We start from the raw sequence: 17,584 nt of genomic DNA on the forward strand, positions 1-17,584 counted from the left end.
CCCCGGGAAGGGTGGGGGGAGTTTGGAGAGAGTGTTTCTTTTCTACGGTCGACCGTCCACACGTACATTGAAACCCCCTGCCGAAATGGGGACAAAATCACAGCTGGTGGTTTCAGGTGTGTGTCACAAGTAGGTCATTATATGGCACTGTAGGGCACGCAATTGCAAATTTATACGATTGCCTGATTCGCCACCACATTTCGAGCATGCGCACTTTATGAGGGAAACAGCTGCGCGTGAGATCAAGGTCAGTCCCCCGCCAGAATGTTGTTGCCAGACTCAACAAGCTTTGCCGGGGGAGCGGGGAATGTCACACCGAGCGTTCACACGATGAGATTGCCGGGAAAAGTCCTGGCAAACGGGACATTCCCCATGAATCAGGGGATCGTCTGAATGCAGTGATAGTGATTGTTATCCTATGAATTTTGTCTCTTTTTCTTTTCTTCTCTGGTTTCAACGGCCTTTAGAAGTTCAAGTCCACGACCATCTTGCTACACCTACTGTATAAACGCCATCTATAGCTGCTGAGGAATCAAAGTCACTGTGACTTCAATTGGAAAAAACAGGGCTCAGCAGTCTGTGTACCGGGCATCTCCAGAGCCGCCTGCCAGTAAATTTCTATGTACCACTGAGTGTTCCACCATGGCAGAAGACAAAGAAAGACTCTTCTCCAAGTTCTACGAAGATGAAGATGAGGGTGAAGGCGACGAGCCCAGCATGAAAGCGCTGCTGGAAAACGTCGACAAGCGGCCGAGTCAAGATTTTGCCCCGCACACCGTCGATCCCGCTCTACCGGGACAGATCGGTTCCGTGAATGCGCCACAGGCCAACGGTGCGGGGGATGGTTTGCCGAACGGAGGAGGGGGTCAGATGCCGGGGGAACAGCAGGAGGAGGAGCAGAAGCCTCGTAAGATTACGTTACGACAGAAATTAACGTTCGCAGGGATCGCCATCACGTACATGTCTACGCTCATGTCATTCTCGGTACTAGCGCCATTTTTCCCCAATGAGGTGAGTGACCTTTCAAAGGAGATTTAACAGACCTATTAAAGTTACTATTAATGTCTGTTCATAAATGGCTAATGTGCTCATTTTGGACTGTTCTTATGTCGTAGTTACAGAAAATGACTGGGCTTTTATAAAGGAGGCCATTCAACAAAGCTTGTATTTATGTTTGATCTGTATCTCCAAAAATTTTCTTTAAAAATGATGACAAATATGTAATGTACACATTTAAAAATGAAAATCTTCTAGCAAAGTTGCAAATTTGTTGCTTTCTTTTGTGAATCATCTCAAGAAAGAAAGACTTCTATTGTACAAAAATAAAACATGGAATTAAAAAAGTTAAAGATAATATAAAGTTTTGGTACTTCAAAAGTTTCCCTGAGTTTCCTTGTCTTAGTTTGTGTTTCAGGTAATACAGTACCTTTCATATAACTAACACTGTGAGACTTACTCGCCCCAAAGTGCTCTCATGTCTTAGTAATCATGCAATGATGGTTTCGTACAATACATGCGTATTGATTGTCGCGGTACCGCGTCGAGTCAAACTAACGGCTCGTTCGAATTTTTCAGTGCCCGCTCTGCTCTGGTACGAAACCATTATTGCATGATTACTAAGACATGAGAGCACTTTGGGGCGAGTAAGTCTCACAGTGTTAGTTATATGAAAGGTACTTTAACCTGAAACACAAACTAAGACAAGGAAACTCAGGGAAACTTTTGAGGTACCAAAACTTTATATTATCTTTAACCACCATTGTAGAAAAGAAATTAAAGTCCACCATCAAAGAGAACGAAATAAAACCTTTTCAGAGACACCTTACTTGTTACACAGCAAGGAAAATTCTTGAAGTATTAAAAATATGCCATTATATATGTCCTTATTATTTTCCCTGTTATTTAGCAGGGTTTTGATATCATAGATATATCATATTTTTAACAAGAATGGAGCTATAGATATTAAACTTGCTTTGCTATCAAACTCTTCGTATATGAACTAGAAATAAGGTTATTATGGACCAGAGTGATTTGTCTCTTCATCAGTCAAGAAATTGTGGGGGTACTCCATCTTTCCTTTTCTTGATCCCCCCCTCCTTCCAAACTTCTTTTCCAGGCCAAGAAGAAGGATGTCAATTCTACCGAGACTGGCCTGGTGTTCGGCTTCTTCGCCCTCATCAATTTCATCTCGGCTCCTATTTTAGGCAAATATGTAAGTTCTCTGTCTTCAGTATCCCATTATAGTGCCTTGTATTTTATCAAACATAGCCACTGGCATGTATTATGTTTTTGTTTTGTCTGAGCCTGTTGAGGACGAGCTGATTTTGCAAAAACAGGCTGGCATTTCCCATAGACACTTGTCTGAATATACTTGGGACTCCTCCTCAACGGGTTAAAGCACTTGAATATATGCATTTATGATTTTAAAATACAATTCTGACAGTTGCTATCTTACAAACCAATTTGTAATTACCTCATGTGCATATTGTACAAATGTCCTTTCCTTTTTTCAGTTGGTTAGGCATTTAATACTTTTTAAACACCTAATATAACCACTTGTGGAATTCATGTTTAGAATACAAAAAGAACACATGGGGAATCACCAATTTCTCTGTTTCTTATTTAATGCTTTAAAGTAACAAACTCTTTCTATTATCATCACCAAGCATTAGGCTTTGTTGCTGGCTGCTTGATGTTCTGTCAAGCAGCATTTCTATTTAAAAAATAAGGATTACATAAATGACCATTACATCACGGATGCTAAAGTAGGTAAATTTCAAAACAAACATGCTTGTTAGTACAAATGACCTTTTTCTGCTCATGCACAAAGTGGAACTATGAACTGGCTTAAATGTGGATGATCTTTAATTGGACATCTGTTGCAGCATTTTACTTATCATCGTAGCTGTGTTAGAGAGATGGTATGGTATTGGTGGAGATGAGGATTGGCCTTCTAACTTTTTGCAAGATATCAAGAGACCACTTATAAAATAGAACCGAGCATACCATTGTATGGGGAATTCAAAGTTCATTTGATGAAAATCGATTTTGGATTGGCTGTTGGAATAAAAGGTGGGTCCCACCTTTTATTAGGGTCGCTCTGTTTTTGATGTCTCAACCATTTCCAAACCAATTTTCATCAAATAAATGTTAGATTTCTCTTTTAGAATTACTTGCTCACCATTTCATATTTTGTTAGAGGTTTGTCATTATCTCACTGAAAAATGTTAGCAACCTGAAGTTAGGTCTCAACCATAACTATACGATCCCTTTGAACTATCATCAGTGATAAAAGTTATTTTGTTGTTACGTTTGTTTGTTTTTTGAAAAAGATGAAATTATTAAATCACAAGCCAATTGAAGAGCATGCATGTACCTAGTCACTGCCATTCACTGTGTGTTGGCGGAGAAAGGTTTAATTCATTATGTGGAGATCAAGGTACAGTACACAGAATGTTTTTTATTTTTATGACTCTTTATGTCCTCAGACATTGCTTGTAACTTGCTCATCTTTTTCCCCCTTTTTTTGACAGTATTCAATTAATCCACTCCAAACTTGACCTAAATGTAACAATAGCAAACCCACTCAGGCATACACTGTGTGTACAGCCCAGGGAGCAGGTAGTACATTTGCATAGTTTGCCTACAGGTACAGTGTAGTACAACCTGGTACTAAGCAATCACACCGTGTGTATACAGAACCAATCCTGCAGGTCCTGTTAGTGATTGTATGAATCCATTGATTACCAAGTACACATTTCTCTTCATCCAGTAGAGTGAATGAGCAAATAATAAGAATAAAAGTGTGGTGATAGTTTAAGTTCTCTGTTTAATCTTAATGCAGGTACATGTACTTGTACACAAATATTGATGCAAGTTCTGTTTAAAGGTCCTGTTTCACTTTGGGAGCAGTGATTTACAAAATGTTCAAGATATCACTTTTGATGCATATGTGTAGGTCAGTTGTATCACAAAACATCCTACCATATAAAAAATTTGCAATAAAACCTAAAATATATAAAGGAGCTGTCATGATTTTTCTCATTAAGCCATAACTGTAGATGATTTAGTCTGGAAACATTTTTATTATAACTATTGTTCACATGTTGTATATTAAACAATACTTAACATCAGTTATACTGGTCAAATTTTTACATTGGTTGTTTCTATCTCTAACTCACATTTTATAACTATTTTGAACACTAATGCTGGGTTTTTGTTTCATCTGTAAATGGTAAATTATGCCTTTAATAGACTTGCCAGATACATTGTAGATTGGTTTAGTTCTTTTTCTGCATGGTATGCCGTTACCTGTGCAAACTGATTAAACAGCCCTGCATTTAGATGCTGTTGCAAGCTTTTAAGTTTTAAAATGGGTCAAAGGTCAATTACAAGCTACAATTTGTTACAAGTACATGTCTGGCTACTGTATACACTATATATTTAGCGAGTCTATAATTATTTTCTTTTTACAAATTAAAACTTCCCATCAACGTCATGAGTGGCTAAATTTGCCATCGTGGAGCATAGTGTTATGTATTTTACGCAAACATCATGAGTGTGATGAGCAATATCTCTTTTGGCTGGTTCCAGGGCCCACTTAAAGGGCTGTGGAAACTTTTGTTTTTATTGATGCTCTCTGGTGCTGTCCTAATTTCTTCAGACTACTTGGATCCTCAGAAAAAAAAAAGAAAAAAAAAAAGAGAAAGAAATCTCTCAAACCAAGACTCAATTGATAATATTACCTGCCAATCACTGCTAAATTACTAATATTTTTATGATTTACAAAAGACTTTGGAATGCATCTTGCACTGTTCAGCTTAGCATGACTTGCATGTTTCCATATTACTATTATGATTGATGAAAGCAGAAAAATTATTATGGAATATATGTAATGTATTCAGATATTCTGGTGGCCACATAAGTGATAACATGCATAATTTGCATTGCATTTAAGTGAAAAAATTCTGATATTTTGGATATCATATTCCTCTCCCTTTGATATATATCTCCATGTCGATATTTCTTTCTGTCTCTCTATCTACGTGGTGTATATATCACCCTGTGAATCTTTGATCTCTCTCCCTCTCCCCCTCTCTCTGTATCTGCATAAATTATATATCTACTATATTTCCCTATCTCTCTCTCTCTTTATCAGGGTTCGAAATTGGCAATGGTTCGCTGGCCATTGGCCACCCAAAATCACGTCGGACTAGCTAAAAATCGAAAAATTCTGAAGTTACTAGTCTGTCTGGCTAGCCAAAATATTGCTTCAGTGTAAAAATTTATTCTAAGTAGTCCGCCTGGCTAGTTAAAAAAAAAAAATTAAGTGCGACCCCTGTTTATATATCTGTCTTTCTATCTCTCTCTTTCTTGTCCATTGATGTGTTTCTGTATCTCTTCTCTATTTATCTCTCTATTTATCTATCTCTTTGTATAGATCTATTTGCTGTATCTCTCACACTGTCTTTATTTTTACATATATCTCTCCATCTCTCTCCCTCCTTCTCTTTCTGTGTCTGTGTCTATGTATCTATATCCCTGTCTCTCTTTTTATATATTTCTCTCTCCTTCTATCTTTGTCTCTCTATATATCTCTTCTCTGTTTGGATCTGTCTATTTATCTTTTCATCTCTTTTGTTCTATTTTCCAGCTGCCTGTTTTGGGAGCAAAGTTCATGTTCCTGAGTGGGTCCTTTCTCAGCGCAGGATGCAATGTACTCTTTGGGTAAGTCTTGTAGTGAAAAAAAAGGCATCTATGAGGTACTATGTGTGTTTGTGTGTGTGTGTGGGGGGGGGGGTGAATTTTAGCTGCCAATTAACGGTACAGTTTGCTTTAATTATCTACAATACAGATATTGACTGCTGGAAGTACCAGATATTGTTGCAGTTAATTTTGAAATCTTTGCATAGAATATTGGTGGGTCTAAGGTTCAAGGTAAAGTGGGGCGGGGGGGGGGGGGGATGAGGATGTACTATAATCCTGTTGGAATCCTTGACATTTGTAAGTACCGCATTCAAGGTTACAATGCAGATTCTTAATGCAAACAATTCTTAACAGACAAACACACAAGCACACACACACACAAACACATGGAGGCATGTACACAATACGGGGGACACAGTTGGGTGTTTACATTCGGCACAATGTGTTTTTATTCAGAACCTTTGTGAACACTTACTGGCCTTGTTAAAATGTCATATAGATAGATAAATATATAATATTGTATATATGTGTGCTGTGGTACAGTGGATAAGACTCTCGACTCCCGATGGGAATGCCCGATTTCGAATCCCGCCCAGCACGTATATCCTTGGACAAGATGTTTATACCACAATGTCCCTCTCGACTCAGGTAAATAAATAGGTATCTGGCAATGCTAGGGTAATAATAATGATAATAGCAGGGCCCTCTGGAAGAGCAGTGGCAAGATTAAAGAGGCTACGTTGGGTAAATAAAACCTTTGAAAATTTGAATATTTACGCAGTACCCGCTACATGCTATAAGGATTAGAACCAACACTTGCTGTCAAACGAAAGCTCGTTGGTTTAGTGGAGATGACGTCTCTCCAGTGATCAGGAGGTCGTGGGTTCGAATCCTGCTCAAGTATGTACGCCCATGATTTTTTTTTTTATCATGGCTGCTACTAAAACACTGATCAATTCAGCGCTTATTTACGTCGATGTAGGGCAATTTGTCAATAAGTTGCCAAAAAAAAATTATCATTATTAAAATCATTATTATAATTGTTATTATTATGATTATTATTATCATTACATATACATGAATATATACGAAAAAAGATGTGAAATAAAAGAAAGTAAGTTCAAGTTCAAGTTTATTTAACCAATTCATTAAACATTTGACATTTTACAAAAGGATACAGCATTAAGAATAATGAATGGTTTGGGACCCCAAAAGAAGCAGAACTTGTAGAAAAGGGGCCCCAGATAAACATGTAAAACAAAACATACTAAAGTTTTAAACATATTAACAAGAAGTATAATAGTAACATATTTACATTGGACAGATGCAACACAGGCACACACACACACACAGGCACACACACACACACATTCAATCACACAAACACGTGTCACAAAAACGCTCATGCACATACATGTAGTTCACGTGAAATTGCAGAAAGATACTTTCTATTTTACTATACTTTTAAATTCAGCTTGCCTGATCAATTCTTGTTTTACAAATTTCCCTCGAGATAGATGCGACATGTACGTTTAAAGTTGGATAGTGTTGAGGCTGACCTAATTCTCAATGGCAAATTATTCCATTCTCTAATACAAACATATACAAATGAATTTTGGGCAGTTTGAGTTCTTACAAAGGGTTGATGAATGAGATTACTTTTACGCGTATTATAAGCATGAACGGTAGAATTTAACACAAACGCATCCTTCATGAAAGATTTCGGATCACATTGAGTCTTAAACATAAAAATCAAGCAACTCAAGATAACTAATTTTTCATATGGCAAAATATGAAGTTGAATAAACAATGGCAAACTTGGACTTCTATAGTTTGAATTTGTAATATACCTCACAGCTTTTTTCTGAAGAACAATCAACTTATCTTTATGAGTCTTATAAGTATTTCCCCAAGCTACATTACAGTACATTAAATGAGGCATAACTATGGCATTATACAGAGTAATTAAGGTTTCTTTTGGTAAATAGAGACGTAACTTGGATAAGATACCAACACTACGAGAAACTTTAGTACAGACGTAACTGGCGTGGTCTTTCCACGATAAATATTCATCGACTATAACGCCTAGGAATCGCACATTATGGCTTCGATCAATCTGGTTACCGCCTATTACCAGTGGAACAGTGTCATTTTGGATTCTTTTCCCTCTTAATCTAAATACAACATATTGAGATTTACTAGTATTCAATAATAGTAGACTTGAAGCGGGCGTTGCTCTCAATCTTGCTATTCCTTTCAATGAATCGAGCTTTCGGCCTGTCATCAGGCATTCATCAGGACGTGTATAATCTTACGTGATGTCTCGCATCACAGCACTTCTTCTGTGTGGGGCTATTACGTCCTGTGGTATCAAGGCTGAGTGTTCTGCTACGAGTGTTCTGTTACGAGTCTCAAGTCAAATTCTTTAAACTCCATGGAGCCAAACAATTTATGCTGAATTTCTGAGCAACCAAGAAAGAATGTTACGAGATGTCGAAAGAAAGTCTTCACAAAGTTTTATGAGAGTAGCATGATATATATACCTGAATGTGGTTGGAATGAACTCCTTTTCAGATATGAATAACCTATCTTAACTCCCTCAAACTAATTTTATAGTCAAAAAAGGATAGAATACAAACTTGTAATGCTGTTATCACCTCACCTGGGCACGGGTTTTCTTTTCTCCTTCTTTTTTGAGGACACGCTGTGAGGCTATTGAACATAACAAACATTTGACAAACACGGTAAAAATAACAGTAAAATCGTACTCATGCTAAACTATGTTTTCCGCTACTTCAACAAGTACACACGCCGTTTTTTGGTGTTATCACTACTTTTGTGTCAACACTTCTACATGCTGATATTGGATTCGAAGTAGTATTATACAACTAAAAGATTTGTAAGATTTGTAAGATTTTTTATTGACTCTATCGACCCCCTCTCGGGGTATGAGAGTACAAACATATTTACATTTATATATGAATACAAAAAATATAAGTGATAATGTACATGTACATGTGAAAATAACAGATATGAATAAATATGTTTTTAATACAAAACAAGGCGTAATGGACGTTTAACTACTCTACCACTACATGTACAAACATTACTTTCTACTTTACTTTCTACAAAATTACTGTCTTTCTCCTTTGGTATTGAAGAGAACTGAAACATAATAATTCTGACAAATTTGGCTAGTTTTTTCAAATGGCAAGCATTAGTTGAATTGAATAATTTGGCCATATGTGATGCACTTGGTCTACTGGCCGTCAAGCTACTTGGTAATACAATAATCTCTCTTTGTTTAAAAAGGGACAAACAAAAATATAATGAAATTCATCCCCTATATCGTCAGATGAACAGATAGTACAATGCAATTCATCTGTCAAGCTTGCATCAAACCTGCCCTTATTAACGGGTAATCCATTAGATCTACGTCTGAATTTACTTAACGTAATTTAATCTTTCTTACACAAGACCTGTAAATACTTCTCTAACATCAAGTTATCCTTAAACATTCTATAATTTGTACAGATTCTATTTGACCATGTTGCTGCTCTCCACTCTTGAATAGACATATCAAAAAGTCTAACTTTTGAGGTGTATGAAATCCATGCAGCACTAAATCCACCCCCTTGTGCTAACCACACCTTCCCTAGCCCTGCATAATAAAAAATATTTGCGATAAATAATAACCATTGTGATTTTGACGGGGAGTGTATGTCTCCTTGTAAATGCAGCAGAAATTTGAAAATTGTACATGAGTGTTTGGTTTCTTTTCCCTTGACTAATCTCAACCAGAATCCAATCATTCGACATTTAATATGGTTCAAAATTACTCCACGTCCAGTTTCACCATAAACCATACAATCAGGAGTACATTTGTTCACAAGCAAAATTTTTCTTAAGAATTTCCTATGGAAAATTTCAATTTGGTCTATGCACTCATAACCCCAGACTTCACAACCATAGAGTAAAACAGGTAAAACAAGATGATCAAATAGGTGGCACTGTGTGTCCACAGAGAGCTGTAACTTTTTAGCCTTGACCAACATGCTATAAAGTGCTTTTCTAGCTTGTGTGACTTGTTTACAAATTGCCTTTTTAAAACTACCATTATAATTGAATTTAACTCCAAGGTACACAAAGTCATCTACAACCTCAAGTGGATCACCAGCATAAACGAATTCAGGAATTCTTCTAACCTTCCCACGGGAGAATATAACAATTTCAGTCTTGCTTGCATTTACAGTCACCGCCATGTCTGACAATAACTATCTACAGCATCAAGAGCATCATTCGTTTACTGCATGGCTGCTGTAAACATGAATATTCATAAGACGTGCGGACGCGGGGGAAACCCTCGCTTTGCTGACCGCCAATTTTTGAAGTTACAAGTGGACATCAAATGTGTGGTTCTATGGTGCATCAAACCAAGTTTTGGTGATAAAAATAAAAAAGAGGGAGGAAATGATGACAAAAATATTCTTCTTTCTCCCATAACGTGGGAAAAGAAATATGAAAGAAAAAATACGAGGCCCTGAGACCCATGGATTCCCACGGGTGCCTACTTATCAAACCTAATGACTATGATCTCCCCCTCCCCAAATATAACAATGATGATCATAATGATAATATAATGATAATAATGATAATAATAATGATAATAATAATAATAATAATAATAATAATAATAATAATAATAATAATAATAATGATAATAATAATAGTAATAATAATGATAATGATAATAGTGATAGTTATAATACTAATAATAACAATAATGATGATAATGTACAGTCTGAAGCAGAAGAAGAAGGACATTAATGATTATGATAATAATGATAATAAAAATGTACAGTCTGAAGCAGATAAACGGGTGGTTCTATGATCCATCAAACAAAGGTTTGGTGATAAAAACAAAAAGAAGAGAGCAAACGAAGACGAAAATATTTCATTTCTCTCAGCACAATAGTAACAAAAACACTAGGGGTCTATCCCCCTACTCAGCACAAGATTACGTATGTTAGTGCAGTGAAGCAGTTTTGGACAGTTTGCGCAGGACTGTCTTCAGAAAAGCTTTTTATCAAGAGCAGAAAAATGGGGGAAACAGATTTTTACAATTCTTAACAAATTAACATTTCCGGCTCCTTTGTTTGATCATTCCTATATTATGACTCTACCATCTGTCTACTCTCTCCTCTCCCCTAAATGATAATAATAATAATTTTAGTAATAATAATAATGATAATAACAATAACAATAATACACTGAAATAATGATAATAATACAATAGGCCAATGCAAATGAATGGGGAGGGGGTGCTATGATCCATAACTTAAGAGTGGGCGGAAGAGACACAAACAGGTACAGGATTGTTTTGATGTTTAAAATGAAATAGCAATGATAATGAAGCAATTTGAAACGTATATCAGTCGTAGAGTAACCTTGACATGACGGAAAAAAAAAAAAAGATATTCACTATCCTTGACCGATAAACTTTTTTCCTTAATTCCCTTGATTCATCCCCATGTCAATGAATAATATAAAATAATAAAACCGAATGACTATGATCTCCCCTCCCACAAAATAACAATAGCAATAACAACAATAATAATAACAATGATAATGCTAATTATTATGATAATAAAAACAATGAACAGTACCAATGAGATAAACGGGTGGTTCTAGATCCATCAAACCAAGTTTTGATTATGAAAACAGAAATGAGGGAGCAAATGAAGACGAAAATATTCTTTGTGTATTTCTTCTCTCATAACGTGGTTGAAGAAATATCAAAGGAAAAAAATGAAGCCCTGAGACCCGTGGATTCCCACGGGTGCCTAATACTTATAAAACCTTATGACTATGATCCCCCTCCACAAATAACAATAATAATCATAATAGCAATATAACAATAGGGGCCTAATGAGAATAAAGATATAATGATAATGATGATGTATAGTCTGAAGCAGATAAACGGATGGTTCTATGATCTATCAAACCAAGTTTTGGTGATTAAAAACAAAAAGGAGGGAGCATATTGAAGACGATCAAAAATATTATATTATTCTCTCATAACGTGGGAAGAAATAGGAATGAAAAAAGAAAATGCTAGGCCTTGAGACCAGCCGTGGATTCCCTCGGGTGCCTGCATGGATGCAAGAGCAGGGGGTATTAATATTAAAGTCATTATGTCAATAGTATCTCCCCATTCCGACGGGAAGAATCTGTGGGCAGAACTTCCGGAGAATCTCATAAGCGTTTTTGGTAATTTTTCCCTTAATGTTTGTTTTTGGGTTTTGTTTTGTTTTTTGTTTGTTTTGTTTTTGTTTTTGCTTTTGTTTTTTTGTTCTGCAGGGGTGGAAATGTGTGTTTGTGTGTGTGGGGGGCGGGGGTGGTCATGGGTAGAAGAGATCGAGCACAAGTAATGAAAGAATGAGAAAAAAACATTATTTTTATTTCATCAATAAAAATGTTCAAAATCGTATCTATGAGAAAAAAAATAAAACCCCTCAAACCCGTGGATTTCCACGGGTGCTGCTTTTATATTTGAGAAATGAGAAAAGAAGAAGAAATTAGTGCGTAGCTTTGTTGAAATAATAACTATCTTTAAATGTTCCGCCTTTTGGAAAAAAAAAATTATATATATGATGAAAACACAAAAAGGCAAGGTGAACAAGACCACTTCTGGTGAATGCAAGAAGGTCAATTGTAAATTTCACTCTCAACCACTTCACAAGTCTGTACACTAATTACAAGGAAACTAGGAAACTTTCTCCTGCATCAGTTTTTGAAAAAAAAAAAATGCCCATTGTGACTATTGGACTTCTACAATTTGTTTTAAAAAAAAGTGGGATTACGATATGTTTTGATCATATGAAGTAATTTTGGTAAAAGGAATTGATCTCAATGAATGGACAGGTGTACAATATGCATGATGGTTTTATAGCCAAAAGTACATGTAATACATTATGTAAATTTGACACTTGTGGTCAAAGTTGGTATGCATGACATTTGTATACTTTTACAGTAATTGCAAAGATTATTGTGTACTATGGAGAATGATAGTGCTAAACTGTGTCATGGGCAAATACAATGCATGGGGATTTTTTTTTTTTTTTTGTGGGGGGGGGGGGAGGGGACTGGTGGTGGTTGTTGTTTTCTTCTACAATGTACCTACATGTACAGGTATGTTAGTATTGTGTATGTATGACTTTATGTTCAATGTACCTACTGGTAAGTCAGTATTGTTCATGTGTGACTTTATGTTTACTGTACCTACAGGTACACTGTACATGTATGTCAGTATTTTTTTGTGTATGACTTTGTGTGTATGACTTTGTGTGTATGACTTTGTGTGTATGACTTTGTGTGTATGACTTTGTGTGTATGACTTTGTGTGTATGACTTTGTGTGTATGACTTTGTGTGTATGACTTTGTGTGTATGACTTTGTGTGTATGACTTTGTGTGTATGACTTTGTGTGTATGACTTTGTGTGTATGACAGGCTCTTTCAGACATCAATATCTGTCAACCCCTTTCATCAAAACTGACTTGTCTTTTCTATTCATGCAAGAGTGACAGTCATATTAAATACTTTCAATCTTAATTACAGCCTCTTTGCTAGCCATGAATACAGCTGTACATGTATTCTTCTCTAAAGTGCCCAAATGCTAATAGCAATGCATGGCAATCTACTCATACTTTATCACATGATGTACATACACTGAGACATACAGGCACACATATATACATGACATACACACAGACACACACATTGTCAGTACGCACATATGCATTCATACTTACACACACACACATACATACATAGATTATTTCATACATACATTTCATGTTTACATACATGCATATGATACATACATTTAATGCATACAATATTCATGTAACCTGAGACTGCGTTCTCATGGTCGTTTCATGTTAATAGTTTATACATCTACGTGTGTAGTCTTGTGATCACTTCCCCAGATTTTTGGACGAGCTTCACGGCAAGACGATATTCCTCACGTACTGCTTCATCATACGAGCCGTGGAGGCGTTGGGTTCGGCCGCTACGATAACGGCGGGCATGGCCATCTGTGCTAGCGCATTTCCTGATAACGTGGCTCAGATGAGTGTAAGTCCTCTACAGTCGACTCCCGATAAACTGTATAAGCCGTTATTTTCGTGAGAGTTTAATTTTCGCGAATTTCATGAATCACAGTTGAATCGCAAATTTAACTACACATGAAAATGTCTCCATGCGCTAGGGTAAGATAGTGCGTTTACGTTAGCATCGGCATCAGTTTGCTAAAGCAACATCTCACAAAAATTGTCTATGACCTCATTCGCGAAAATATCTGCACGCGAAAATAACAGCGTATACAGTAACAGAGTCCTCAGGACCAGCAGTTTTCTTTTATTACACTGTGTCATGACACTGTATATGAAAATCTTGTTATAACAGAACAAATAAGCAATTTTTCCTCTTCCTGCTCTTCTTCTTCTTCATCTCTTCTTGTTTTCTCTTTTCTCAGTAGGTCGGTTGTATCACAAAACATCGTACCATATCCAACTTTTGCAATATAGCCGGAAATATATGGAGATATCACCATATTTTTCAATAAACCATAACTGTAGACGGTTAATTCTGAAGGGACAATGTTTGATATTGTACCTATTGTTTACAATTTGCATATTTAACAATATTGAAATAATGCTGATTTATACACTGATTAACAATTTTACATTGTTTTTTTTTTCTATCCCTGACTGCAATTTTAGAACTACAGTTGAACCTCTATTATCCGGCCTCCCTTTATCCGGATCTCTCTATTATCCGGACGCAATCTCGCCGTGATTTTTTTATCTTTTTGTAATAATTACGGGAGGAAACACACATGAATTACATATACTTGATACATTTCTTAATAATTATTTAGGTAAATCATCTCAAGAATTTATAAAAGAAAATGATTTCCGCTTGCAAACACGAACCTCTATTTTGGGGTCTGTTACTGAGTGTAACAATGAAAAGTTCGCAGTATACACATTACTACATGTGGTACAGATACATTTGTACTACAATGGGCTACATCAGTACATGTGTATGTGTATGTACCATAGAGCTCTATTATACGGTATGTACATGTATAAAGCATTGAGTCTCCCGTATCCGGCCAAATCCCTTATCCGGATGAGCCCCGGTCCCGACTTGTCCGGATACGAGAGGTTCAACTGTATTTGGACGCACTAAAGCTTTTTGTTCATCTGCAAATGGTAAATAATAACTTTCAGTGAGAAATCATCAGATTGTGTCTTTCTTTCCCTTCTAGGGAATGCTGGAGATGTTTAGTGGGCTTGGTTTTGCCGTTGGACCGCCGCTTGGCAGTTTGTTCTACGGGGTAAGAATTTAATCAGGGAAAAAAGGTGTATATAGCAATGGGGAATAGCCACAGAAGGTTACAACCCTACAAATTGGTCACTCTTTTAAGCATTAAGATTCAGTATGTTACATGTGATTTGTTCATTTCTGATGAAAGTGATCATCATGATGATTTTTATCATTACAAACAAATAGTTATTAGCACAATAAAATATAACGTCGCTTGGTCGACAAGACCTTGTATCTACAAAATGTCAAACATTCAGGAGAGCAAAAAACAAACAAACAAACAAACAAAAAAACATGTCAGCCAAAGCACTGTATCAAATGGGAAATCTTTCCTTTGACATGCCCTGGTGGCCTCATTTTTTTTAAGGGTAAGACAGCTAGGATTTGAACAGGACATCACTTAACTGATTATGTGACCATTAATCCAAAAAAGTCATTTTTCATCAGAATTTCAGATACGAGGTCTTGTCGCCCCAGCGATGATAAAGATTTGTGGAGATATTCCACCTGTTCCCTCTCTTGTAGCTTGTAGTAGAAGTTGACATGATTTGCTGTTCACTGTTTCCATGCCAAGGAACCAACCAGAAAAAAGAGAGCTCTGATCTGCTGTAAAATCAGAAACATTTGTGGTATGAAACTTTCGCAAATTGGAGCCGACGGCTTTTTCTCGCAGCATGAAACTTTTGCAAATTGGAACTGGCATTCAATGCACTGTGTAGACAAAAACTTTCATGTGCATTTTTTACTGTTGTAAAATCTTGGCTCCTTGCAAAATTCCATGAAAGTTTCATGCATACAAAAAGTTGTGGTGTTTACAGTATATTGATGGCATCACACAAAATATTGGGCATGAATTTAGCTGACATTCAAATGCTGAAGATGACAGCAGATATTCGGCAAGGCATTGTGTACTCGATCTGAAATGCATCCGTCAAATAGCCGCATTAGATATTAATATTCAAATGATTGTTCCTCTTTCTGTTTATTTTCTTTTCTTACTGGTTTGCAGATCGGAGGCTACAAGTTGCCGTTCATTGTCCTAGGAAGTTTTGCCATCTTCATGTCTATCCTCAATGTCTTCATCATGCCTAATCCTGGTATTAAAGTCGATCATCGATATATATCTACTGGATCAGTGCCGTATATAAAGAGAGTCTGGCCAACTCGGTTTTCGGCTGATGAGTTTTGAAGCCTGTGATTGGTCAAAACTGGTCCCGTGATCTTTGTGGAGCCATGTCGTTACCAAAGTGCGCTCATACGCAGTGCCCATTGTTCACTACCCCTTATTTGGTAGGTTTTCATTATTACGTCTGAGCGTACACGCTAACCATGTAACGCGTAATACGCTAGGCAATGACATGTCGTCCAATTTACCAGTTGGCCAGACTCTCTCTATATATGGCACTGTACTGGATATAGCAACAGCGCCCTCATCATGTAGCCAGCGACAGTGTCTAAAAGTACTTCAGAGAAGCACTTGAGGCTGTTCCAATCACTCGCGTGTTAGCTTGCATGTGCGTGGATGTGTGTCATTTGTGCGCTATGGTAACCAATAAGGTTTGCTCATTTCCAACATACGCGTACAGTATGCATGTCCATATGTGCAAAGAATGGGAGCACTTTTAGTGACTTCCGGTGGCTTCAATATAGTGCATGCGGCAATGCACACCATGCTTTATCAAGTGTGTATGTAGATGAAGCCGATGCACTAGACATACACATACACACACACACACACACACGCACAACCTTTTAACTCTTGACGTGCCACGGTGTAAACCTCCTGTGTGCCACATTATTCTTTATAGACTGCTATGTGATAATCTTTGAGGGAAACATTTTTTTTTCTTTTCTTTTTTAACCATGTGACTTTTTTTATAGAAGTTTTATGTGAGAAATCCAGTCAGCAAAGTTGTAGAGAAAATTGCAAAGCCTGGTCGTGATATATATTGTAACTTCTGTGACAAATTTATGGCTATGACACTTTCAATGTGCCATAGCATACTGTGATTAATTGATGGGTCTGTGCGCGGTTGTGCATTTGAAGAAAATGGTATGGTCATCCGAGTAGGACTTACCAATGTGGCTCACAATGAGTTCACCTGTTATGTATGCAGGTGCTAAGCTTGACTTGCTATTAAAGCTTTTTTGTCAGCATTCAGTTAATTCCATCCAAATGTGACCTAGTCATAGATTAGGAAAGCCCGCTGAGGTATAGCAATGTGCCTTAATCCTACAGGACGGCCATGGTGACAGAATGGAGATTAAGGGGATTAGGCTAAATCTCTATTCATTGAAACTTTGTTTCCAGAAGGTTAGGCAAAGAAAATGCTGCAGCATGCCTGCCAGTCTGCTATTTAAAGAACATTAAGGATGAAATGGTCACAATTTGGAGAAGATTATGTACATTTTGCTTTAAAGCATTGTGGATGGTTTGATTTTGCTACAACCCGCATTTCCCACAGACGCCTGCCCGAGTATAC

The 17,584-nt window shown here is 36.9% G+C and overlaps 1 protein-coding gene across 1 annotated transcript in view; it reads left to right on the forward strand.

Annotated features, from left to right (window-relative positions):
• The first annotated feature begins 642 nt into the window (after window positions 1-642).
• Window positions 643-17,584, forward strand: part of LOC140226658 (MFS-type transporter SLC18B1-like) — a 28,220-nt gene continuing 11,278 nt past the window's right edge. The window contains exons 1-6 of the mRNA XM_072307099.1: window positions 643-1,011; window positions 2,117-2,212; window positions 5,654-5,727; window positions 13,697-13,844; window positions 15,043-15,111; window positions 16,111-16,198. Coding sequence (XP_072163200.1) covers window positions 643-1,011; window positions 2,117-2,212; window positions 5,654-5,727; window positions 13,697-13,844; window positions 15,043-15,111; window positions 16,111-16,198 — 844 coding nt within the window. The remainder of the gene's footprint in view (window positions 1,012-2,116; window positions 2,213-5,653; window positions 5,728-13,696; window positions 13,845-15,042; window positions 15,112-16,110; window positions 16,199-17,584) is intronic.

This window comes from Diadema setosum, chromosome 3 (genome assembly GCF_964275005.1).
Source record: "Diadema setosum chromosome 3, eeDiaSeto1, whole genome shotgun sequence".
Taxonomy (NCBI): Eukaryota; Metazoa; Echinodermata; class Echinoidea; order Diadematoida; family Diadematidae; genus Diadema; species Diadema setosum.